This window comes from Falco rusticolus, chromosome 8 (assembly GCF_015220075.1).
Source record: "Falco rusticolus isolate bFalRus1 chromosome 8, bFalRus1.pri, whole genome shotgun sequence".
Classification (NCBI taxonomy): Eukaryota; Metazoa; Chordata; class Aves; order Falconiformes; family Falconidae; genus Falco; species Falco rusticolus.
In genome coordinates this window covers 57,684,164-57,711,268 of record NC_051194.1, presented here as the reverse complement: position 1 = coordinate 57,711,268, position 27,105 = coordinate 57,684,164, and the positions used below count along the sequence as shown (strand labels likewise).

At 42.6% G+C, this 27,105-nt stretch overlaps 1 protein-coding gene across 9 annotated transcripts in view; it reads left to right on the top strand.

Moving 5' to 3' along the window:
* AGAP1 (ArfGAP with GTPase domain, ankyrin repeat and PH domain 1) overlaps positions 1–27,105 on the top strand; it is a 382,678-nt gene that overhangs the window by 221,699 nt on the left and 133,874 nt on the right. For all 9 annotated transcript variants that reach the window (XM_037397858.1, XM_037397852.1, XM_037397857.1 and 6 more), the window contains one exon: positions 20,532–20,636. In XM_037397858.1, the coding sequence (XP_037253755.1) occupies positions 20,532–20,636 (105 nt within the window). The remainder of the gene's footprint in view (positions 1–20,531; positions 20,637–27,105) is intronic.

Below are 27,105 nucleotides of genomic sequence, written 5' to 3'. Positions count from 1 at the left end.
CTTGGAAGCTGGGTCTTGTTGCTTAGCGTGTGCTCGTTCCTTCGCTTTCTGCTGAGTAGGAATTTCATGAATTTGTTAAAATTACAGTAAAGAAAAGCAAGATGATGGGTGTATCAGCCTTTTGGAACAGCTTGAGTTGTGGTTGTGACTAGAGATTTCAGCTACCTAGATAACTTCAGATACATAACTTGCAATAAACCTAATGCAGACCTTTTTTTATCTTTCAGAATGAGAACAGAAAACTCTGTATTTTTTATTCAATATATTGTAATCACCTGTAGTTGCATTTATGGATGAAGAATAAAGTGAGAGCTGAAGAGAATTGGATGGCCTTAAAAAAACTTGTTAATGGAACATTTTTTTAATATCCTCAGAATTGTTGGTTAAAGTGAGTAGAGACAATACAGAATATTCAGACGTGTATGTTCTTTAAATGTGGAATATGCCATCAAGTAAAAAAGACTGTAAGTTAAAAAGAACCACAAGGAGCTGATCAACTGTAGTATTCATATGACAAGCTTTAAAACTACTGCCCAAAAAGAGAGAGGTACGTATTTCAGGGGAAAGTACCTGACCGTAAAAGCAGGCATAAGCTTTTCCACTTAATGCAGAAGGGGAGCAAGGAAGTAATATGAAATACTAAAATAATAATTGGATTTAAAATTGGTTACGGTGAGAGAAAGTATGGAATTCGTATTTGTAATAGACATAGCTGCTCAGGACGGAAAGGCAGCTATATTATTGTTTGATGCTTTATCTGAAAGATAGCCAAAGTTGACTTGGCTACTAAATGTGATTCTAGTGTTCAAGAATTTTTCTTCTCAAATTTTTTAAGGTTTTGTCAAAGCAGACAGTCTTTAGTTAAGTTTGTCCATGTAATATGTTTTAAGATCATTAGACACAATGTAAGCAAGTTTTTAAATGATGGAGTGAAAAAATACATGGTTTAAGTTTTTATAGCAACAGATTTTTATCTTCTTGGGAAAGTCTCCAAAGATTGAACTGAGCAAGCTAGTATATACCGAAGCTCTCAGTCAGGTCTCAGCAAGTCAGGTGAGGAAGGGAACCAGATGCAGGAACAAGTTTCAGAAAAACACTGCCACGTGTAAGCATCAGAGAAGTGAAGGGAATCATTGGGCTGCATCGTTCAAGTCCAAAAAACACAAGTATTAGTAAGGTAAATCCTCTTTAATAAGGTAGTAACCAAGACCAAAATACTAGTTGCAAATACCATCATATAATCGTGTCTTTGCAGTGAAGAGCTTGTGTAATTTGAATTGGCTGGCCTGATTCTTTTACTGTGTTGTTCTTATTTTATTTGGTATATGTCAAGTATGGAAAAATGACCTAGAAGGCCACACATCTTGAATGAATCAAAACGTCCTATCATAAATATGCTTTACATTAATTTGAAGTAGGACATTAGCGTAGGAAACGGTCACAAAGCTGGGTTCTTTCATTCTACGTAGCGGAAGAAATTATTCTTTGAAGAAGTTCTGAGGCAATGTGAAATACCATGGGAGTGTGATCAGGCTGAGGCTTCACAGAGATGTAAATAGATACAGATAGAGACACACACACACACGTATATATCTGAAACCTTCGTATAAAAAAATATATATGTAAAAAACATTATCTTGTAGAAATGGAAAAGCTAGAGCAGAGGGCAAGCAGAGTGAAACGGGGATTTGAGAATATCCGTGTATTCAAAAGGTGAGAGCCAGACAGGTCTGCAGTCTTTGGAAAGAGATTAAGAGGAGCCTTCTTTTAATGGCCAGGATTGATTCTGCAAGGCTGTTTGAGCTCGTGTCAAGCGCGACGCAAGGGGGCAAGAACTTAAGCTGGAGGAGAGGCCAAGCACCGCAGGAACACAGGTGGAATCTGAATAGCGATAAAACAGACATTTTTTTAATACATGACATGCAAAACTCAGTTTGGATTATTAGCAAGCGTTTGGCTGGGTAAGGGTTTTTAGAGTTCATTCCTTAATGCAATTCATTTTTGCTGGCTACCTTCGAACTTTGGAAGAATAATGTTTAGTTGATACCGGCGAGCTGCACCACCAAACTTTTAGCACCCAAAATTAAAAGCTCAATTTAAAATCAGAACTAGATCAGAAGCCCATGGAGGCAGAAGCTTGGCTGTGAAAAGGGGCTTTGATGTCCGTAATGTCTATTGTTTAATGTCTGGTTTTTGCTTTTAAATGCCAATGCACAGCATGGAGGCCTGGCCCTCCCATTGTGCAACAGAGGGTGCTTTGGGTGGTAGGGGGAAAAAAAGGAGAAATCTTCCATCCTGCGAGCACAAAGTTGACAGGTACGAAGGCTTTTGGAGATCTTTTTTAAGAAATTGTGCAGTAAAGTGTGCAAATCCGAAGTAAGCGTGCTGTGCGTGCATGTGTGCAAGGGAAAGTTAGCAGTCAGTCAGGTTTTATCTCTTAATGAATAGAGACTGCTGAAGTAAGGGTTAGGTAATTGAGTTTATAATTAATTAGCCATAACCCTCATCAGATAAAGCAGTTGTCGAGATTTTTTTTTTTATCTCCTTTCTCTCCCCAGGGCCTGCCCTTCTTTGTCCTTGCAGTGACAGCCAGCACTTATCTTAGGCCTTCTCCAGGTCCGTGCCCATCAACCCCTCCTCCCTTGGGCTGATTTTTGGTGGTCAGCCGAGACCCTTATTGTCCTGTAAGGCTCACAATCAGCCTAGCTGTCGGGTGCTGGGATGATGAATTAGCGGTAGGAGTTAACATGTAGGTGAACTCCAGATTGGACTCCCGATAGCTGGCAGAGCGGCTTCTGTGTGTTAGTCACTCTCCCCGGCGCTGATACGCCACTGACACTTTGCAACAAAGAGGTTAAAAAGGTAGATTTAGTAAAAGAAACGGTGCATTTCTCCAGAAAGTTAGGATGCTTACAAAGAACCCTTAATTTCTTCTGCTGTGCAATTCACCTCAACAATACCGAGAAAATGAATTAGATTTTGCACTGTTTCTTTTGGTGACCTTATCTCCCTTATATTGTGGGTTGAACTAGTTTGCTTGCAGTAGGGGTAGAAACTTTAGACACGTATCTTAAAAGCATCAAGATTGTAAAAGGTGTCTGGTCTCTCTGCCTGTTGGGCTAGATTAAGGGGATTCGGACATCGAATCTATCCTCTGTCAAAGCACTATCCTTTTACAGATACGTTGGGGGAAAAGGAGCTTTCTTGCTGTGTTTTTACTAAGCTTGTGGCATTGAGCTGTTTTTATAGATGGGTTTACCTGCTGGAGGAGAAAAAATGTTCAGAAACAAGTCGTGGGTTTTCTCTTCATCTGGAGTTTTTTAATTAGAGATGAAGACTCCCGTGTCGTACAATATTGACTTCAGGCTTCGGATGAGCACAGTTTCTCCTTACTCTGAGCGGCAGCACTAGAAAATGTAACTAAGTCTCTTGATGCCAGAAAGGCTTGATTCTTTTTGAAAATGCATAAAGCGTTATTCTTTTGTGGTCTCCTTAATTTCCAAGTAGATAGGTAAAGCTTTCCCTTTTCCTTGTCCTTTCAGCAGCAATACGCGGTTTTAGTTTGACTTCAATTCTTTTTGGACTCAAGCAGCAGAAGCTTCCCTGGGAACACGTATGCCTTTCTAGGATCTTACTGAAAGTTAAATCAGTAATATATTAGTTAACCTCCATTTAAGATGACAGTGTAACTGCATAAAAGATATTACTGGTGGCAGAACAAACCTGTTCCATTTTGGAATAATAGCTTAGCAATTGTCCTAGTGGGTCTTACAACCCTGCAGCTACTGTGCTGTAATGCTTGTGGTTTGTGAAGTTCTTCACTTACACGAGATGTGTACTTTATCCAAGGACGGGAAAGAAAATTTTCAGGTACCTCACTGCTATAACCGATTGATCTAACGGAAGAATAAAAGAAGCAATTCTGTGGCTTATGTTTTGGCAGGAGTTGAGACGGGAAATTCCAATTAGAGCTGCAGAAACTTTTGTGTGTATGCATCCCCTCCACCAAGAGGGCATTAAAATATTGGAGCAAGTATCTAAGAGGGCTGTGAAATCTGTCCTTGGAGATGGCTCCTCAAAGATTCAGCTGGACAAGGCCCCAAACCTGATCCACATTGGCCTGTCTCTGAGCAGAGGGCTAGGTTGGATGACCTCCAGGGGTCTTCCCAACATGTGGTGTTCTGATTCTATAAACGTAGGTGGTGTTCATGTATTCTAGCGAGCAAAGCCTCGTTTTATACATTGCTGACATTGGCGTTTCTGGAAAACTAGCGAGGTATGTTCGTATTTCAGTGAATTTAGTTTCTCTTAGGACAGTTAAAATAGGAAGAAAAGATCGTTGGAGGATCACTTCTGAGAAGAGTGAAAATCAATGAATCCCTAGTCTAAGGTCCTCTGTTCTCAGTGGCAGTCTTGCTGCATTGCAGGTTCTGCTCACTTCTGATGGGAGTGCTGCTGCTCTTCTGAAGGGCTTCATGGAGGCAATTTGCTGGCATTTTTCACTAATGGACAGATGAGAGGAAAATACAAATGTCCAAGGAAGCCCAAACACAAAGTAGTCTCTGTACATGAGTCTTAATCCCACCCCCCCTCCAAAAAAACAAACAAACAAAAAAACCCCAAACCCTGTGTATTCTTAGACCACATGTAGTTTACGGAGACAGAGCTGGCAGTTGGGATATTGAAGTACCTTGGCCAACCTCTCTGGCCTCATTTCACTAATTCTGTGATGATAAAATGAAAACCTTTGTGCTGGTGATGAACAATCATTCCAACTTCTTTAACGCAGCATGGGGAACCTCTTGTAGCATGCATGGGTTTTCCTGCATGTGGCTTCTTGTTGTGGGTCAGAGTGGCTGGGTTTGCGTCTTGCAGCTGGAAGTTAAAGGGAGCAAACAGCCACCTTGTCCCCCAGAGAGGCTACTTGGTTGTGTTCTATGTGACAGACCAAGCATGAATACCGTGGAAGGAAAGAAGATAACGATCATCTCTACAATGTAAGATCCGTGCCAGAGTTTCTTCTCCCTCCCACAAGACACAGTCCTCTACAAACTTCACCAATGTGGGCCCTTCCTATGGGCTGCGGTTCTCATGAACTGGCCCAGCCTGGGGTCCCTCCCGCAGGCGCAGCCCCCCAGGCCCAAGGGGGTCCCCAGCCCAGGTTCCTCTGCCCATGGGCCACCAGCCCTGCCCGGAGCTGCCCCAGCGTGGGCTGCCCGTGGGTCACAGCCCCCTGTGGGCACCCCGTGCCCCGGGGGGTCCCTGCTGGGCTGCGGGTGAGGGTCTGCTCCCCTGGGGGCTCCATGGGCTGGGGCCACCATGGCACCCCTGGCACCATGGGCTGCCGGGGAGCCTCTGCCCGGCACCAGGAACCCCTCCTGCCTGCCCTGGGGGGCTGCAGGGCTGCTGCTCCCACATATTCTCACTCCTCCCTCCAACTGTTATTGCTGTTGCACAGGGTTTTTTCCCTGCTTAAATACGTTGTCCCAGAGGCACTGCCACCATTGCTGATGGGCTCAGCCTTGGGTCCATCTTGGAGCTGGTGGTATTGGCTCTGTCAGACGTGGCAGAAGCTTCTAGCAGCTTCTCACAGTAGCCACCCATGTAGCCCTCCTGCTTCCAAAACCTTGCCAACGCAAACCCAGTGTACATAGCCTTTGGTCAAATGGCTAAATTTCTTGGTTCTAGTGTCAACAATAACTTTGTTATTTTGCTGGAGATGTGGGAAATACCAGTTAGATTTGTCACGATGCCAGTACCCAGTTGTCTTGTCCTGGTGCTGTGGCACGTCACTAGTACACTGGCTGGAAAACTGAAGCCGCAGTTCAATGTGGTCTGGTCCGGTGGAATGTCCACAGTCGTGACGCGTGTCGTTACACCCCTGGAGAGCTATCAGTGAAACCCCAAAGTGCTCTGGTGATTCCAGAGTAAAACTTGGCACTGAAAACAGAAACCCAGGCGGGTGCTGTAACCAAATTTTCTTTGCTGTTTTCAAAGCTGGGGTTTTCCTGGGAGGTATTTTTGCTAATTGCTAATAACAGTATTGCCATTGTTTTTAAGTGTCTGTGAGTATGGAAGATAGGCAAATGTTTCTGAAAGACTGGGCAAGAGTTATGAATGCAAATAAACATCCTTTTGAGATCGTAAGCCGGCACTGATAGCAGCTAATACTGTGATATTACAGGCAGTTCAGTGCGCAGGCAGTGCTGTGGTCCTAGAAGGCTGTGATGTTTTGCATGTAGCAGTCAGTTTTCTGCTTTTCCAGGGTATTGTTTGTTTTTACATCTCTAGGATACGCCATGAGGTCTGTACCATTTTGTTTTGCTTTTTAAACACTCAAATGATGGTACCTTTTTAGAGGATGTTCTCTGGAGAGATGCTCAGGATAGTGATGGAAGCTGTCAAACAGTGAAAGCTTTTAAAAGTGTTTTTGGTTTTTTTTAATAACAAGCTTGATGTGGTAAGAGGAAGGATGGGATGACTGGACTTAAGACTTGCCTCCTTGCAGGTAGGAATTTGAGGGTCTTTGAGGCATTCAGACTTGTGAAGAATCGGTTTAAGGGCAGCGATAAGATAGAAAACCTTCTGGTTTAGGCAGTCTGGATAAAGGTGCAGGGATAACATAAATTACGACACATTTGCAAATCTGTTCTGTTTGTAGGAAACAAGGAGTGTAGGCTTTTTTCCTGGAAGATGTCATTGAAAGAAAGCTGTGATTTCCTGGGCAACATCAGTGCTTTTTTTCCCCACTCTAGTGATCTCAGGGCAGGGATTGATGGGCCCCTCTTCTTTAACGAGTTTTCTAAATTGATTTCATCATTGCTTTTTGTCACTTTTGTAGAACTAACATGGAAATGACAAAAAAAAAGTCCGGCTGACACACCCGAACACGAGGTATTAAAGTTGGTAGAACCAAGTATCATCAGCAGCCATAATTGACAAATAATACCCCTCATAAATACTGCCAGTCTTTTCAATTAGTTTTCATCTCAAATTCAGGATGCAAAATGATGGCCTGTCAACTGACAATGGATGACAAAAATTAATAAATTGTCTTCTAAATAGTATGGACACTTAAGAAAAATTGGGCAGCCAATTTAGCACAGCATGAACCGGGGGGAACCTTTTGTACTGTTGCCTTGCCACTAATGTTGTCTGGGTCTTTATTAATGGTGCTTGGCTGCTGCTGACAGTTTTGTTGCTACTGGCAACTTTCTTCATTAAAATTAAAGCCAGCGTCAAATCCCATTAGCCGCACTCTGGGTACCTTGCATTTTTATTTATTTTTATTTTTTTTTGTCTTTACAAACACGTTCTTTATCTATAGAAAGTTGGAAAAGGTGGTTAAAAATTAGTCTTTCGTCTTGTCTGTGGCTGATTAGTTAACTAAATAACGGATTATATTTTTTTTGAGGGAGATTGTCTCCAACATCTTATAACATGTCTAGTCTACAGCAAAGTAACTGCACAGAGAAATCCATAAATGATCTTTATAAATTATCTTTTCTGAACATAGTGTTCTTCTGTATCGCCTGCAAGCTAGTTGGTTCTCGGATACTCTCTCATAAAACAGTAATAGTCTCTGGAGGAGCGCAGCTCGCTTGTATGGTGTTCTTCTGTTGCCTCTTCAACTAAAATATTAATGATGTTGCATATATGCTTAAAACTGAGTGATCAACATGTGTGAAAGACTACTTTTGTAGGGAAAATATGCTCTGTGTCTTTACATGATTTTTGGGAGGAGCGAATATCTTTGTTTCTGGCAACATCTTTTGGTTTTCTGCTTTAAATTTGTGGATTGACTCCTTCAGATGCAAGTCTTCCTTTGCAGAAATATGTAGCGCTGGATAACAGCCTTTGCTATACCTGCTGTCTCTATTGAGTACTTTTAAATGTTGAAATGCTGAGTGACCAGTGCATGAAGTTACGTGAGGTATGTCAAAGCAGCCCAGACTCTGTATTAGAGACCACACGTAAAGAGGTGACCCTGACTTAAAGGCTTCACATGGAAAAATCTGAAACTACCAGAAACATCTCTCAGACTTGCTGCCAGAAATGCCTGAAGCAGACCATGGTCTAGCCATGTGCTTCTACTAATGGGGTACTTTTTAGGGAGCATCGCACTTTGCCGCTGCCTTGTACACCAGCTATTTCTAGGGGCAGACATTTCCAAGAGAATTTAGTCACTGCCACCTTCATTACAGCATCTTCTGTTAATTGTACTCCTCTGGCTTTGTGGGCCAGACTGCCCTAGATAGCGTCGTGTAACGTGCCTTTTCCTGACATCGTTTGGGTGTGAGCCGGTGATCCAAAAATGTGTCATCTGCTTCCTGATCCTAGGTGGAAATGCCTTGTGAAATGCAAAGTACAACTTGGGTTTACATCTGTGTGATGGGTTGGGTTTACATGCTGGCACGTGCTTGGGAGTGGGTAGAGAGGTAGGATGACGTTTCCGTTGACACCTTATTTTTGCTCTTACAGTGATCAAAATGTCTTTTGATTCACAAAGTAGGAAGTGAGATGGTTCGTCTCGTGTCCAGGCTTTGAAGCAGCAGCACCGTGAAACTGTGGGTAAACCCAGGCTGAAGCGTAAGGGAGCGCCGATGGGTTCGTTGCAGAAAACCAACAAATGGCACCACATGCTAATATCTTCCGATGCGCTATTTTCCTATCGGTATAAATAGAGCGAGCGCTGTATACGAAACACCATTTAAACGTTCGCTTAAATGGTTATGTTTGGGAATTATTTATATGGTAAGTGAAAAACAATTAACAGTTTAAATGGTCTTTTAAACTGATGCACTTACAGCAATTTTTTGACTAAAATGCGTGCTGCGTGGCTCAAATCTGAATTTCTATTCAGCTGAAATGTAGATTAAGTGACCCTATCGTTCTCAAGAATGGATACTTTATAGAAAGAAAATAAACTGGTGACATTGAATTAGCATCCGTCTATTAAATCCTAGTCGCGCCTTAGCTTTTCTGCTAAATCTTCTTGGTTTAAAAAATAAAAGAAAAAAGGTGTCAGTAGTTAATTGTTGACTGAAGCTTAATATCTGTTGAAGCAAATGAGCCATGAAATATACTACATAGGAAGTATTGTTTCTGGAGTGATTTTAACATTAAAACAATATAACAATTTTTAATTTGCTGACACAACATGCAGAATCCTTTATTTTGCAGTTGCACTGATTAATGCTAAGCTTAGTAAGTGGGGGAGAGGAGGAGTGTACGCTGTATATAAGGCAAAGCAGGCCCAGACAAAACAAAACTAGCCTTTTTTTTCTCGGAAGTACTGTTTGGAGGAATACTAAATAAATTTTGGGTTGTCTCTGGTTATTATTTCAGGAATCCTAATAATAATGTGGAGGTACCTTGTGGAATCTTCAAATATATAGTATAGGTTAAGCAAGTGAAGAGGTTTCAGCAACGTTGAAAACAAGTTTGTGCTGAAGAGAGGTGCCATCCTCCTCCTCCTCTGACCTTGCTGGTGCTGTGGGTTGCTGCTGGAACTGGGGAGGTTCTTTTCCTCTCGACGAGATGTTGAGTTGGTCTTTGATGAAAGGTGAAAACCCACAGACCCTTGTTTTCTGTCTGCCGATCAGCAGAAGTCATCTAAGGTAGTCTACGTCTGGTTTTGTTGTGGGAAATTTTATAGCCAGTCAAATGCATTTCTTCTTTCAAAGCACCCAATAGTGTGAGTCAAGTCCTTGACCAGTGCTAGAAGATTTTTGGGTGAATTAGCTACGTATTTTTATATATTTCAAACTGAAGCCAGAATGATTTTGATTTCAGATGATGAAGTACAGGTAGATTGATCAGCACAATTTGCTTGCAAGAGGAAAAAAAAAAAGACAAATGTGTGTTTACTGAAAAGGATTATTTAAAAAGATGCCTCTCTGCTGTCCCTGGTAGATAAATCATCAGGTTTATAAACAGTCTGTTTAGCTCGGTGTCTACTCAGATGTCAGGCAAGTAGCGAAGGGATGTGGTCATAAGTGTCACTTTATACCGTTGCCTGTTTGTGTCTGGGCATGTTCTACATTTATCTCGATGTTTTCGTCACGTTTAAGGTGAAATGGAGAGCACAAGCCCTTCAGTGCGTTGGCTCAGATGTAGGCTGTAGTTGGCAGTTCGTCATGCCCAGGATGGGCTCTGGTCTTCAGAGTGTACATTACATCCCAGGTGTCACAAGATGGTGGCTTTGCTCTTCCTCCTGTCCTCTTGGAACAGCATGTGGCCTCTGTGTAACCAGCTTGGACACCATCTTGGCATGGAGTAGGGTAGTGTCTACAGTTTTTGTCGCTTCGCAAAACATAAAATACTGTACCAGAGAGTCTGTTCTAAGGAAAACAAAGTGTATGTTTGTTACAACTATGTTAAAATGTCCTTTCCAAAGCAATCCTTGTTGTAACGATCGCGTAATACAAGAAATATGGTTATGACGAAATGGGCTTTCTCATTTTCTGCAGCTTTTTTAAAGAATACGAAACATGATTTTATGAACTTCAGGGAACAGTATCTAGTTTAAACCCAGTTCTTTCATGTTTGAGTCAGCCATTGTAATGGGTAACCCTTTTTAGCCCGTTAACATCACCTTCTGTTAACTTGCAGAGCTGCAGGTATGTGAATGCCTTTGGTGAGGTATAAAGCATTTCTAAACACATTTCTTGAGACAGACATAGCACTTGTGCTTGGTTCAGAGAGAGATCACGACTGCTGCTTCTTGACTGTGGAACTTTTGGGCAGTTGGCATGCAGGGACATGGACACGTCTTCCCTCAAAATCCATCTGTGTGTAGCACTTGGTGCCAGGCCAGCCAGATAACGTGCCTGGTGCGCACGGTCCTTTCACTCGCTGAATTTGAGAGTTATGGGTACGTTTTGTGATGTTTCAGTAGCTGAAGCAGCTCTGTGTCTGGAAGATGCTAATTCAATATGTACAATTTCACTTAGCAGGTAAGGTGAGTCGGTTAAAGGGACTGTAGGAATGTTTTCTAATTAGGTTCCTTATTATTTTTTCTGCTATAATGATGAGAGGGTACTAGTTGCCCAACATACGTTAACTGCATCTCTGAAGGATTGTCATCTTCATTTCTATTCCTGTGAGTGAATAGGACATCTCGGGTATATAAACAGTAGGACAAGTCAGGGCATGCAATTACTGCTTCTGTATGTGTGTGTGCCTACACACAGGTATTTATTTATGTATTTATTTATTTATTTGTTCTTGGTCTTAGGAGAGATCTGAGGAAAGGGAAGGGGGTGGGTGGAAGGAAGAGTGCTGGAGCATCTTTGCAGTGTTCAACCAGTTTGGTGTGTCCTGTGAGGCTGGTCACATCGCGAAGCGGTTCAGGGATTGTTGCTACCTATCCAGCGAGAATATGTAGTGGGGTGATTGATGCTGACGATCCTGCGGCCAGAGGACAAGATGTAGAAGTAAAGAAAGATGAGGCAGTTGGGAAATACTGTTAACCAGAATAACAAAGAAGGCACCCTTCTACCATAGAAGAATAAAAAAAGATATTTCTTGTCTTACACATACAAAAGTTTAAGGACCAGCGATACAACTGTTCAGCAGAATTATTTCTTAATGCAGGACACTCCTTTTGATTAAAAAATAATAATAAAAAAAATTTAAAATCCCATTATGGTGCAGAGTTTCTGAGGGTTGTTCATGAAGACCTTTTTAGTCCCAAAATTTCACAACATGAAGTGTGAATCCTTTCTGCACAATAATACGGAACACAGTATTTTATTTTTTTAAAAAAAGGAACACGCACACTTTTTTTTTTCCTGATAGTGTTCTTGGTTTTGTTATTCAGTAGATGCTGTATTAAATTGGATTTTGTGTCCATCATTATTAAAATGTGAAGTGTGTCGGTCACAAAGCATACATTTCAGGGCAGTTAGCTGAATAATTCTTTTCTTTATTATCCCAAATTACTGCTGAGCTCTGGAGAGGTGAGCAGTTTAGCCAATTATTGCCATTTGAGCTGGATTTGTGGGTGATTAGCTCCTGGTCGAATTCAGTCCTGGCAAGGGCTTTGAAGCCTTCGCTTGTGTGATTTTCACAGCAGTGAGGTAGGAATAGACGCGGCTAATGACAGGAAGGTCGCGTGGGTTATGTGACCTGTGAGGGGGGGGCTCGGGTTTAGCAAATAGGGCATCCACAATAACAAGTGTGTCACTAACCCCGCCATGCATAATCGGAGTTTTATAGGATTGTTGGAGATGCTGACAGCTCAATTAAAGTGTAACCCTTTGTACCATACACCCTGGCAGAATGACAGAAATATTACCAACAAAAAAGGGAGGGGGCCACAAGGGAACTGGTTAAAGATCCAGTATTCTTTTTCTTTCCCCCCTTCATCGGAGCCTGCACAGAACAAGCTGCAAAAAGCATCCATTTGTGAAATAATAGGTTGTCCGGGGGAGGGGTATGGTGCCAAACATGGCTACAAAAAAAAAAAAAAAAAAAAAAAGCTGCTCTTAAGTGGTCTTCCTGATGTTTCTATGGAAACACTATAGTATCAGGAAAGAAAGTTAAAATTGGGTTTTAAGCTTTTCATGGCTTTTCTCCCATGAACACCCACCCCCCCACCCCCAAATCCCTTCCTTATATAAAATATGATAAAGAGAATTTCAGGGAACGGAGCACTACTGTAACAAAAGCTGTAATGTCTACGCAGAAGTAGTGATGTCTACATGATGATTCCTATTTTTATATCGCACCCCACACACAATGCCTAGTTTGTTTCTTAAGGGAAATAAACATTTTGTTACTTTTTTCATGCCTGACCCTACTGCCACTTCCACTGCCGTGGATGTTTCCACTCTTAGAGCCTTTTCCAAATAAACCATGCCACGGCGTCATGTTTGCTTGCACCGAACCAGGTTCCCAACCTTGTTTTTCCTTTTAATTTTAGTCTAAGTAGCAAGTGTTTCACCAAGCTGATTGGCGTGGATGCTAACTTCGTTTGTGGCCGGCATAGTTAAAGCGCAGGGCATGATGCTGGAGCCGCAGCAAGAGGTAAGAGTTCAAACGGAGCCGATCGCTGCCGGCTCCTCTGCTGCTGACTTAGACCCCTTGGCATCAGCCGTCTGGTTTCTCTGACACTAAGATAATGATTTGCATCGCAGTGCATTTCACATTAGCACTGACGATGGTGTCAGGGAAACCACAACTGCCAATGCCAAGGGGTTAATAAACCAACTACTTGAGATTATTAAGGACTGTGATGATTTTATATTTTTTTAACAGTCCAGGGTAAGTGGAACAAACCTCGGAAGGCAACCGAGCAGAAGCTACTGTAAGGCAGAAAAATATTGTGACTTGCTGGGTGCTGTGCCTCATTCAGAGTGGTAGACTGGGTTTAGAGCGAGAGATGTGCTGTCCTTTTAAATACGTAATTGCATTTTGTAACACACTTCAATATTAAACTCTGTAGAAAGGACATATAGGTAACTGTAGAGTATGCAACGTGCTATTGATTTTATGAAGTCTAATTTTAGAAATAATCATAAACTAGGGCTAACAGAAGAGCGCCCCTTTCACAAAGCTGTCAATTGAAGGAGAACTCAAGAAGTCTCCTACTTTGCTGAGTGTCTCTGGCCTTCAGCTGTGGGTACCACGTTGCCTTTTGATGTGCCTGTTTTGGGGATCCAGAGTATTATCCTGGCTGTTGTGCAGATGGCTGCAGCTTTGAACTTGGGATGCTGTACCAGAGCGATGTGTTTATTGCTCCGTCTGGATACTGCAGCAGGGCTGGGTCTTTAGCTTTCCATTCAGATCCTTCTTCGGGCACCAGGATGACTGCTCTTGCATGATCATATTTTTGCCCTTTAAGAAAGTTGACCGTTAGGTGGGTGAAGGTGAACGTGCCAGGTGATGTTGGCTTGCTGCTCTCTACTCCCCAGTTGCGGTGCAGTTGCCTCTTCTCGACCACATTGTGCTTGTTAGTAGGTTCCTATGCTCAGCAATATCTTTGAGGAATCCTTGTCCATGCAATGTTGGATGTACATGGCATACCTTTTAAAAAAAACCTGCAGCTGTAAGCTGGGGAGTTGTGAAATTTTCCCCTAAAATTATTTGCTGCGTATCAGAGGAACTTTTATACTACCCACAGTTGGCAGAAATGGTCAAAATCCGGAGGCCGAACGGTTGGAACCATATTAAAAATAAAAATGCAGCAACAGTGAGCACTAAGTTTGTTCTTCCCATTTACCATGTCTTTAGTGCTGAGGTTCCTTGCAGGGATTTGGTAGCCTTTCTTCCTTGGAGGTGGCAACCTTCATTGCTGGGTGCTACAACGAACTGGAAGACTTGTTTAACCAGCACTGGGTTGTTGGGGTTTTTTGTAAATCTGATGGTTTTTTACTAGCTTGTGTGCAGAGAGCTTGGAAAATAATGGGTTGCAGGTTGATTGTCCTTCAAGTTTCAGCTAAGCTGTTATCTTTTGCTCCAAGTCAGATCTTAGATCCTCTCTTTGTCTCCAGATGGAAACAGTGGCTGGTCAGCCTCAGCATTAGGTGGCTGTGTGTGGTGGGATTACCTGCAGCGCTGAATTTTATTTGGTTTAGGGAGCGTTAGAAGAGAATTGGGTTCAGTGTTCCAATTGCATTGTCTCATAAAGCTGGTATATAACATAAATTTGCGTAGTTTCTTCAATGGAGAAGCGTCTTTGAATCTGTAGCAAAACTCTGTTGCTGCTGTAGTGCCACTTTTTAAGGAAGGGGGGGGGGGTGTCTCATGTCTGTGGCTGCAGTAAGAATATATGGGGTCCTTCAGGGGTTTTTTTGCAACGTTATTGTTGGATACTGAAGTCTGAGGACATTTGAGGTGTCCCGGTTTCAGATCTCTTTAGAGGCACTCCACTTTCTTGTAGCCTTTGCTTGGTGGTTCAGGTCGTCCCCAGTTGTGCCCTGTAAGAGCTGTTTACTACAGGTTTCCAACTGTAAAACTTAAACAGCTTCATAGCTGATTGACCAAAAGACCAAGCAGCATTCCCTTAAATTCCTGGAAAAAAAGGCTTTAGTTTGGGAAATGAAGAAAACAGGTTTGTATGGAAGGATTCCAAATACATTGGGCATCTTCAGCATTTTATTCCTGGGAGGATTAGTTGCATTCTCCGGTGTCTGCTCAAATTAATTGTTGAAGAGAGCGCAGTGACTACCATAAGCTTCCTATAGCAAGCAGGCATTGTTTGTAGGGAAACAGTTTGAGCTGGTGCCTGCCGTATCTGGAAGAATGGACTTTAAGACTAGAAACCTGTTACAGTTAAATATTCCAGAAGCAAAAAATATCAGTTAAGAATTAATCTCTTGCTTGTTATTAGGACAAGCTAGACTAGTCCCAGTGCTGCTGGCCAGACTGCCCTACCTAGAGTTGGCTAGTCATGCAAACCTGCGGGATTTACCGGTGTTTGTTCACTGTGCTAATAGGTTTCAAGGAAGCGGATGTTTTATTGACCAAAATTTGTATGTAACAGTTAGTTTGTGATCTTGAATATGAATGGTTGCTTTTGCAGTTATTTGAAGGTGGATGTTTCTGGCAAGCACAAGTTTTTCTTTTGTGAACAGGATGCAAATGAGAGTTGCAGAAAAATCATCGCACTGCTAGCTGCTAATCATAGTTGTGAGAACTAAAGAAAATTAAGAATTTATGCTGTTAATGATTAAGTGCAAGATTACATATTTCATTCTGTCAAAACAGTGCCAGGGTAACAGTATTGAGGGTGGGGGGTGAATAGGGGGGAAGCTTGTGTGATGCCAGTACGTCAGCTGTGGCAGTGCTGTAAACTTCTGAAAGAAAATAGAAAGAAAAGTACCATTTTTCCTTTTCCAGAAGGTCCAGCCTTGGCTATGCTGACTTTGAGGGCTCTAACGTTTTTACTTGGCATGCCAAGAAAAGTCAAATGTACCAAATAATTAAACCAAACGAAGAAAAAAAACCCAAACAAAAACTAAGAAAAAACCTGAAGTGCTACAGTTAGAGCAAAAGCAGTTAAGAAGTGTGGTCAGTTAATCTGCAATCACTGGTATTGCCCTGTTTGTGAAACGCTTTGTATCTGATAGCCCCTGGAAAATCCAAAAATACATGGGACAGTGAGAAAATTAAAATGGAGCACAACAGGGCATGCAAACTATGTTGTTCCACGCGCTGTGTTAAATCTGTGGGCCAGGCAGTGGCTGTAGACATCTCTTGATGATCAGTGTGTGCGTTTTGGTGACACTTATTTGTGGGAAGTTTGTAAGTCTGTTCTACCATCTGTCTGGCCTGTCTGAAGAATGAGGGCGGCTCACCTACCAGCATCTTCGATGCAGTATTCAAGAACATCAAGAGGTCACTTTTTTAAATGCTGATCATTTGCTGCTTAAAACCTGAAATATTTCCTTTAAAAAAGCCTTGTAATTGTTTCACCATTTGTCTTCATTTGTTGTTTAAGCAAGCAAGGTTTGTAACTCATGGGAAGGTAATCTGGAGCAGCAAGATTTAGCCGCTTACTGCGTATTCAGATGAACTGTGTATGTTGTGCATAGTGGTCCCTTGACGAGTGTTGGGTGGTTTTCTTTTTTTTTTTACCTGAAGTCCAATCAATCCTACACTGGCGGCTTTTCATTAGCTGCTCCTGCTCTCATGGTAATGATCGGGATGCGGAGCCTGATGGCAGTCTAACTTCTCCTGGTGCCCTGAAGCTCAACAGCGTAAGCTGATTGACTCAGTTAGGGCCCCAGTCTCTAACAGCAAATGCAATCAATAAATCTTTGTTGGTAAATAATTGCTATTGAACAGAGTTTTAATATAAATTTATGAGTGGTGTTTTATCACAGCTTGAGGCTACAGCAAGCCACTGAGTGATGGATTTCAGATAACACTTACATTCATTACATTAACTTTGTAAGTTATTTAAAGCTTGTACACTTAACATTGCTTTTGGCTTGCAATGACCTCCTGGGACTAGACGTAGCATACACATTACTAATAAAGAGCTTGCAGTACGTACAGACGGTTCCTCTGTTTGCTTTGTACGGTGACGCAGTTCCTGGAGCAAAACCCAAGAAGTGAAGTTCGTGCACTCCGGTTGAAGTCTTTTTCCTGTGGCTCATTAAAAGTACAAGCCAGCAGAGTCTGGTAGGAGAAGCGTTCCTGTGCTAGATGCAGAATTGCCATTTTCGAAGGAAAGTGGTAAAAAATTTAATTTGAAGTGTGAAATGCTTCTCAGTTTGTGAGGAAATCGGAGGTGTTACATTCTTAGTGTTGAATCTGGAGGCTTTGGATCAGCTACACCAGACTGCAGGGCTAAAGTTGTAGATGGAAGGCTGTAACAAATTGAAGATTTCGTATAAACTAGGAAAGTTAATGTTTATCTGATCAATAGTAATTTGAGGCAGAGGTTATTGTGACAAAAAAAAAACCCAAACAAACAACCAAAACAAAAAAAAAAAAAAAAAGAGAGAGAGAGAAATCAGTGTTTTGAAGTAGGAGGTGGTTTACTTAGAGACTTAGATTTACTTGGAGACTAAATGTGATTTTTCTGATGTGCTGTGTATGCGCAGGGCCCTGTTTGGCTGTGACTGGAGACGCGCCCAAGCTACCTCCAAATTGTCTCGGAGGTACCAAAGGTCAGCAGCAGCCCGTGTATCTCACTTCCTCAGCAGAGTATCTGATGTGACTTAAATGTAGACGTAACGTGACTGCAGTGAAGGGCTTTTTCTTGTTTCTTTAAGTAATGTTTCTTGTCAGATCAGGGCCATTTTATTTTTTTTTAAAATAAGTTTAGTTAATGTTTAGTTAAGGGCATTTATTACTGGTTTGAACTCTGGTATTAAGAGCATTTCTCCAGACCGTTCTATAAAATTACCACAGACAAAGTGGTGGTCTCTGGCCTTGAGGAAAAAAAAGTGTGGTTTATATGGGCTTGTCTGCTTCGTAATGCTTTAAGTTAGCTCCTTGTATTCAGAGCAGTTTCCTCTGCAGGTACTAGAAGATATTTTTAATCCTCACATAATTAGAAAAAATGTATTTTTTTTGCCAAGGTAGTGCCTAAAGAAAATTGAATGGGAAGTCTAGTTTGTTAGTAAGGCACTAATAGGTGCATCATCCGTGTTTATGTTGAGGTATTGTGGGGTTGTTTTTACATGAAAGCACAGAATTCCACTTTAAAAGCAAGGTGAAACCTCATTTTGCGTAACTTTCTTCACTTAGATCCAAAACTAGAATTTCATAATTCACACCTAGATAGTAGCAATACTTCTATATATTAAAATTCACAAAAGTGGTAGACTTTTACGGCTTACTGAGTTTATAATTGGCATTAATTGAGTAATGACATGTTTTCTGTATAGCAAAGGGATAGTTAAAAAGGTGCGAAATACATGGATTTTACTTTCTTTAAAACCTCAAAAAAAAAAAAAAAAGCAAGGGGGTTGGGGGAGGGGGAATCACCATTGTGATCCTTACAGCTTTTTCCCCATTAAAAGGTCTGGAGAACAAACCCGTGCAGGGAAACGGTAATTTTTGATCCCCACAGCACAGCAATAACTAGAATTGGGTCCCCCTAAGCAGGAGCAAACGTGCTGCAGGTGAGGTATGAAAGATTGGAAAGGTGAAGCGACAGATCACCTACTATAGACAAACATACAAGTCAAAGGCAGAAATAAGCTTTCATTTTTTAATAGAAGAAAACAACGTCTCTAACCACTAGAAGACGATAATTGGGATGTGTGACTCGCGCTCACAGAACCTTTTGTAAGAAAGCGTTTCAGAAACCCTGTTCGCTCTTGTAAAAGTTTGAGTCGTAGCAAGGAACGGCACACACACAAAAAAAGAAATCTGACCCCCAGACAGTCAGAAAGTTCGGAGTTTGTACCACTGTGTAATTCAGTCACCCAACACAAGCTTTTCTTTAAGGTCCCATCCATAGATTGCTTTGAGTTGTGAAGGGGTTTTCTCTGAAGTTTTATTCAAAGTGTGTGGCCAGGAACAGGCAGTTGTGAACTTGGGATCACCTTGGAGCCTGCAGAAGGAGAGAGCCATTAGCTCATATGGGTTGTGGCGAGGGACGTCAGCTGGAAGTTGTGACATCTGGAATTTGCCTGGCTCTGGAGGACTTGTTCTGCAAACTGCCCCTTGTCCTCTCGTGGCTTTGGGGTTGGGGCTGCAGAGAGATCGCTTTATAAAGGTGCGTGAACGGGAATTAATGGGAAAACAGGTAGCATAACTTCCTCTCACAGTTGTAACCCACTTCAACAAATACAGCTCTGTGGGAGCTGGAAGCACCATGCTTGATAGTACGTCTTTCTGTGCTCTGTTTTCCCACGTTTGTCACTTTCATGGAAAATGAAAATGGAAGAACTCATGGGGATTAGAAAACTGAAGTTTTGCTTCCTGGTTATGATTTAATGAAATGAATGTAAGTGTCCACTTCTGTTGGAACTTGACCTGTGGAACTAGTGAGTCCCTGTGGTAGGTGCTACACGTAGTGCCTCCACCGGGACATTTCAGGAAGACTTTCAATAACCAAAGTACTGTACGAATTTATTAGGAACTGCCTTCTGACTTCGTTTCGGAAATAAAAATTTCCTAGGGAAGTGTATTTCTAAAGCATGGCTTGATTTACCACTTCAGCGTGCTACAGCATGTTCTATTTTGCTTTTCTAAGTGACTTTCTATTTTTAAGCTTAGAACAGGTTAATCCGCAGTAGTAGTCCTTGTCCATTTGAACACAATGATGACTTTTTATCTCAACTGTTGCTTGTTAGCATTCATCGCTGATGTTTAGGTTGAATACGATTTGTGGAAAGGTGACTCACCTTGCCCACCTCCTTTGCTCTCTGATCACACCTCTTTCATTAAATTATCCAGAATTTATGGGAAAAACTTTGTATTTGCCCTGTTTCCATTTTGTTGCTCTTGCCTCAAATTGGGGTCTGTTTTGCTGGAATGAATAGCTAGGAGGATTTCCACTGCGATGTCACCTTATTGTGAAGGGAATGAGAACGTCAGTGTGTGCTTTTCCCGGCTCGTGAAGAGGCTGAGCCTGGGCAAAAGGGAATCCCCAGGAGCACACTGAAGGGAGCACAAGTCACACAGTAGAATCCTCGCTCAGCCTGGGGTTCACTATCTCTTTTAGAGGGACAGGAAACGCACGGAGCGTGATGTCTTTGTCAGCTGGGAGTGCATATGGGTAACCTTATTCTGTGTCACATTAAAACGTGCCTTCCTGAGGCATGGAGTTCAGTGCAAAAGGGTTTTCTCTACCTGTTGGACAAAGCCAGTCCTGATAGTCTTTTCTGTTTACATGACTTGCTTTATGAAAGCCACGCTCAGAGCTTTTCCTCCGAAATTGCAAACGCTGAAGCTGCCTATGGAGAAAACTTGCATCATGAGAGAAGCAGGGGAAAATGAGTAACTGGCAGGAGATAGCATAACTAAAACCATTGGCAATTATATTTATCTTTTTCTGTGTCTTAAATAATGATGCACTGGCAAAAGAGAGTTTAATCTTTTCTCCTTTTTTCCTCTAATAGGGTATGCTGCTAAAGCGAAGTGGCAAGTCGTTGAATAAAGAGTGGAAGAAGAAATATGTGACATTGTGCGACAACGGTGTGCTGACCTACCATCCTAGTTTGCATGTAAGTACACTGTGCTCTCTGAATGTTCAGCAGCGTTAGGCCCCCAAAAGCACTGTTAGCAAGTTCATCCAGATGTGCTTTTGTTGAGCCCTGTTTGGTGGAGGAGCTTCCTTTTCTCTTTTCATTTCCCTTCCTCCCAAAAAGGCATCATCTGAAATAAAATTCACTGGTGCACATCTGAGTACAGTCAGATTCCTTTGAATCCCCTGGAACTGAGGTTCCCTTGCATCTCAAGAGGCAGCTGAAATGGGTTAAGCCTTTGTTTTGTGCTGATGGTTTTATGGATTTGTTGTCAATCCTGGGTTTAAAATACAGAAGCATTTTATAAGAAAAAGTGTCTTAGATGTAGTAAAGAGCGAGGAAAGGTTCTGGTATTTGTTGTGCAGTGGTTATGGTTCGTTCACAAGTAATTCTGAATAGCCTTTGGAAAGCGGCATAGCTATTAAAATACGTGCCATAAAACTGCTTCGTGTTAAGGCGTCTATCGTTGCCTCTGCCCAAGGATCCCGTCTGTCCCTCTCAGTGTGTGTGGCACAATCCCTAGGTATGGGTTTGCATGTGGAAGGAGCACAGTGATGCCACTCGGAACTAGCCACCCCATCTGCCCTGGCCATGCCAGCAGGAGGAAAGGTGAGATTTGTCAGAGCTCATGCCATGCCAGAGCAGTTCAGAAGACAGAGCTGATGTGGAGACTCCAGATCTTGAAACTCCCACGGGATTCCTGGCTCTTTTGCTTGCTTTGTAGTACAGGCAACAGTAAAATACAAAAATCGTGGTGTGACCCTCACCAGGACCTTCAGAATCGTATCTGGTCTTATATTTTATCACTGTACCACATGCAAAAATTGGAGGGTGGCCAATTTTAAGATTTTTAGGGCCAGTTGTTTCTAGTCCTGTTGGTTTCATTTTGAGCTCCTGGGCAATTTTTCATTAAGGAGTGAAAACCAAGGTTTCAATCAGATGCGTTTCTGTCGATGTGCTTTGGGGCTTATAGACCTGCACATGGAACTGGCAGGAAGCTTCTGCTTTACATGGGCGATGTCTGAGGAGCACGGCCACACTGCTGCTCTGCTTGCAGCAGCTTGCTGTTCCCTGGCTGCTGAATATTAGCACTTTCTCTGCTTTGATGCAAGATTTCATAGTATCAGATCCTGCTATAATAATGCTTTGCTATAGTTTCTGATGTTATGTCTGTGATTCTTAAAATCTTTTAAATAAGTTAGATGACAACCAGCTTCAAGGCATTGCTGCTTTCCATCAACAATCTTCTCCCTCAGACGTTGTGTTCTGGAGCAAGGTTTTCACTGTTCCTTTTTGTGTAACTGTACAAGTCCCTCTTTGGCCACTCTTAGTGCATTTAAATTTGGGGAATTCTGCCATCAAGTAGTCCCACAACACATGAATTGTATATTGGTGTTGGTCACAGAAGGGAGGCACGGATGCTATGCGTGCCTTTGAGGCAGCCCCCATGGAGCTCCCACAGGAGCTTCCCTTAGATTGTGTTGGCCAACTCTGGGTCACCAAGCAAGGAGGAGGCAAGCTGCCATTGTCTGCGCCCAGGTCCCTTCCTCGCTTTGTGGAAGTGCGCTATTGTTCCTGGTGCTTGCTGTGCACGTGTTAGTTTTTCATTGCCTCTTGCAGACAATAGAGTACTTCTTCTCTGTGGGCTTCCCTGGAGCTGCTTAGCCTCCCTAGAGTGAGAATCCATTGAGATTAGAGGTAATTACTTTGAGATTAGAGGTAAATCCATTGGAGATTAGAGAGAATCCATTTAAAGAAGAAGTAATTACTAGCCTGTAATTGTTTCCCTCTATCCCCCACCGTGCCCCCCCCACACACCCCAAGAAAAAGGTACATGGCTTCTCCGGGTTTCCATGTGCCCAGACCTCCTTGTGTGGATGGGAGAGGTTTGTAACGTACTGCTGCTCCCTTGGCTGTACGTGGGTAGGGAGCGGTGAGGGACCGTGCTCAGCCCCGAGCTGACAAGAAGCCGCCAGGAAAATGTACTTGTTCGGGTGCTTCTTGGGACACCCGTACTGAACCCACTCGCCAGGAGTACCAAGGGTTCTGCTTATTTGTGTTGATGTCTTTCTGTGACATGATTTGTATTCTAAATGATGCTGGCTTAATGCCTTGTTTCTATTGTCTTTAGCCTTCCAAGAGTTGCTGCCACCACTTCTGCTGTATGTTTCCATCCTGTCAATGGACTACTTATTGTCAATTATCTATTGTTAATATACCCTGCAGAGCATTCATCATCCCTCAGGCACTAGTGAGTAGCATTTTCTCTGCCCTGTGCAGACCACAGCGGGAGGAAGAGGTGCTGCCAGACACCTAAAGCCAATTGGACTCCCAGTACTGTTTGTCCAAAGCTTTGCAGGCAGGAAAGTCAGAATTTTCTTCTTGGCTACTGCCAGGGGAATGGATTTTCCAGGAAACAGGACTCCCATCATCTGGTTGGGTTTTGCTAGTTGTTTTTTACCTGGATCTGCTTGTTGCTTGTTGCACTGGAAGGCAAAGAAACTGATCAGTGTTTAGGTGCTTGCATTGATGTTTGGGATAATTTGTTACATTGTTTCAAAAAATAAGGACCAACCTTCCCATTAAATAGCACTGAAGAAAAGCACCTGTTAACCATCTAAAGTCAGTTTCACTTTTGAAAAAACGGACGGTAATCTGTTCTGTTAGTTAGAATTGGGTGATCTGAGGTGTGCAGGTCACTTTGGTGGTACCAGATTTTGCAGTTGTAACTCTGTGAAGCGGAAGGTGGGCTGGCCTCTAGTGGTGGCAGAAAAAGTAAATTTAAGAGATAATTCAGGCTTTCCAGGCTGTGGTTTGAGTCAGAACGCAACACCTGCGTTGGAAGAACCTATTATAATTTTTAATGGCTGACAGTGAGCGCTGTATTAAATATTGTTTGAGATGTGGCCAGAAGTGGATGAGTTGTCTCGGTCAGATGCGTTTGGTGGCGGCTGGGGCACGAGGGCAGTGTTTTTAATATAGAGAATGTGTCCGTCTTGCAGAAATTCAGTACTGCCATCCTCCTTGAAAGGACTGGCTACAAAATGAAAGGGTTTTGGGTGGGGAGTGAAAAATCAAATTAGTACCTTTCTTACAGAGGAGGTGTCCCTGGAAGGGTCAGGCCTGTTGGGCAGGGCAGCGTGTTGAAATGACTGCTGTATTGTGCCAGCTAAATGAGTAACTACTAATGCCACCAGGTTGACGTTTGACACAATAGCTAAATTCGTATTCTTTCTTTTCAAGAAAGTAGGGGGAGAGGAAAACGGGGAAAGAAAAATATATGTACATAAGCACCCTACTGTTTCCTGACTTGGTCATGTCAGGTTTTTTTCAAGAGCCTCAAACCTTCCTGTCCCTTGGGATGCTGAGGAGCTATGCCGATAGAAAATGGTGGGGATAATGAGAGAGAACTTTGACCTGCAGGCTTCAAAGTTCACCATAGCTACCTATTCATCTTACATGTCTGGAGTATAGCCGTTGAGTGGATGACTAAAATTCTGGCCGACAAATTCAGTGTCAGCCCTCCCCAAAGGGACCCAGGGGAATTTGTCTAGGCATCTCTTGGCTTTTAATGGTAGAATGCCATGCGCGAGGGCTCCCGAAATGTATTCACCGGAATACCTGCTGGGCAGCGTTACATGCCGCTGCTTCATCTAAGCCTTATCCCGATGAATAGCTGATGATGTTTCACCACTGTCTGTCTCGCAGAGGGTTGCCATCATGCCACAGGTCAGTAGATGACAAAGCTTTAGCTGTGGATGTCCATTTTCTGCTCTGGTATCCCCATCGTCATCACTGCCCCTCATTTATGAAAAGAAGGAGAAGAAAAAGAAAAGAAAAAAAAGCTGAAAACAGCTTTTTTTAGGGAAAGGTGCTTCTTTCCCTCTTACATATAATCTGTTCTCGATTTGATTTCACATAAAAGCACAGTGCTGTGGCTGTTTAGGGGAAAGAACAGCATCTTAAAGGCAGGAGAAGGAAGATCTGATGCCCATCTAGAACACACATGGTCTATAAATCCCAGGTACCTACACAGCAAGGTTGATTTTTACTTGCTGAGGTCTGTATTGCAGTAATGCTGCTCTTTAACCTGGCTCCCATCCTTGCTGGTCTGGTTTGATGACCTGCATTGAGGTGTGGAGGGCTGTAGCGGTGACTGAGGGGAGAAAGCCTGTCTTTGTCTCCTTGAAAAGTGTGTGGGTTCACCTGCTTCGCTCAGTTCACCTTGACAGTAGCCACAGTTTCAACACTCTTCCTTGAAAACAGTGCTGAGCGGATGGCCAGCGTGCGTGAGCTGGCTCGCAGGGAGCATTGGCAGTGTTGTTCTAGCCTCAAAAAAAGTCTTAAAAAAAAGCAAGATTTCAGCCTGGTAAGGAGTCATATCCGACACTAGGCTAAACTTCGCGCAAGAGCTTCAACAATATATTACACGGACACATCTTGGAAGATGATACAAAACAGACCCAATTTGTGGGCCTGTAAAATCCTTTGTGACTTGGGATGGGGACCCAGACTTTCACTTGAGCTTTCTTTGCTTGGCTGCTTCATCCAGGAAAAGGAGATGTGGTGAGAAATAGGAGGCATTGAAAACACTCCCTGTTGGTATCTGGAGCTGTGGTAGATCCATGCGCTTTTCTCAGGCTCCTTAATACACAGCATTTTTCTTAAAGCTGCAGTTGGCATTTTTGATCCTTACCAGTTCATATGATTTGCCAGAGTGATTTGAACATAGAAAATGTGCTTGCAAATGAAGTGGTCTGTCTCTCCTCTTTTTTCAGAGAACACCGTGCTGGCCGGGCTGCGCGGCATGCTTGCCTGCCCCGTGGGCAGCTCCGGCGGCACAGCCCGGTGTTGCTCTAGCCCAGGCAGCAGCGCTTGCCTTTGCAGTTACGGATAACCACCCACGGCCATCGGTTCGGTTCAGCCTGATTTTCAGGGTTGCATTACCTCAGGCTGTTTAATAGCTCAAAGTGTGTTGTTTGTGTTGCTTTAATAGAAATATTCATGCTCTTGTGTATTTCCAAAATACCATCGTGTATGCCCATGGTTTTTTTCCCCTGTTTTTGCTTCACAGGGAATGTAAAGCTGGAGATGGGCTGGCTCTGGAAACCTTTCTAGCTGGCCTCCCCATGAACAACTAATCCTCAAGTCAGGCTTTGATAAATACATATTTAAACTGACAGAAGGATGCGTGTATGTTGTTTTTCACCTAAGATGTAGCTGTACCTCCTGAAAGAGCAGTGATCAAAGCAAATGCTACAGAGCAGAAATAAGGCTGTAGTTTGAATGGTGATGAAGATAGATCTGTTTGAAGTGTGTGCAAGTTTTTATTATAGTCATTGCATCCATTAATACACCGAAAACATTGGTTAAGATAGAAAAAATGAATGATAGGAGTAGTGACAAAATATGTGTGTAGTAATTGCTTGTTACAGGTGATGAGTTGATGCCTTATTTTTTCCACTCACCAGAGCTCACACTCTTTCTGGAAGCCTTTTCATCAAAGCCGTGTTCAGAGTGGCATTCTCCTTCCTAACAGTATTGACTTACATTTCCCAGAGCTTTCCTTTCTGAGTTCCAGCATGTTTCACTGTGAATTTACATTGCTCATTGCTTCTAGTGATAACTAGAGGATAACTGACCTTTATGGAAAGAATGAGCGTTAATCATGCTGCTGTAACTTTTTTGGGTAAAGATACCAAAATTAAAATAGATAACCTACAATATTTTAAAAGCAAGAGAGGCTTTTATGAAGTGGTATGGCTGTACAGGTCACTCATTCACTTTATAGCTTCCTGGAAAATTTCATAATTGTCTTAATGATGCAGTGGAGTGGAGATGGGTTTGGGAGAAAAACTTAAAAACGGATAATGAAAATAGAAGCTGAAATGTGTTTGCTGTCCTTAAGTGTGACCTATTGTTTGGGATAGCTGTCAAGGGAAATTATTTCCCCCCCACCTCCCGGGCTTTGTGGCTTCTCATACTAGAAATAGTCTTGCTTGAAAGTGCCGTTGCACCCACTCTGCTGAGTGAAAAGTCAGGTTGCCGTTCCTGATGGTCAGCAAAGCCACCCTGTGAAATACTCCAGATATGTAATCCCAGCTGGTGGGGAAGGAGAGGGAGGCTGATTTATTCACAGTAACTTCTTACAATCACTTCCATGACCTGTTACAGATACTCACAGGTCACCAAATGCACAAAGGTGAACGTGAAGCATTTTTTGCTTCAAGTCCATTCATTTCAGAGGGCACGACAAGATTTATCACATAGTTAGCATAGGATATTGTAGCAAACACAATACTGCTATTGCAGAGCTGTGCAAACTTGCAGTATGTAGTAGAGACCAGCAAATGCACGTTTCGGTGTCATATATCTACTCGCTCTTCAAAAAGGCAGGGAAAATTTTTGGTATCGGATTGAGTTGCAATTTAAATAGTGAAAGCCAAGC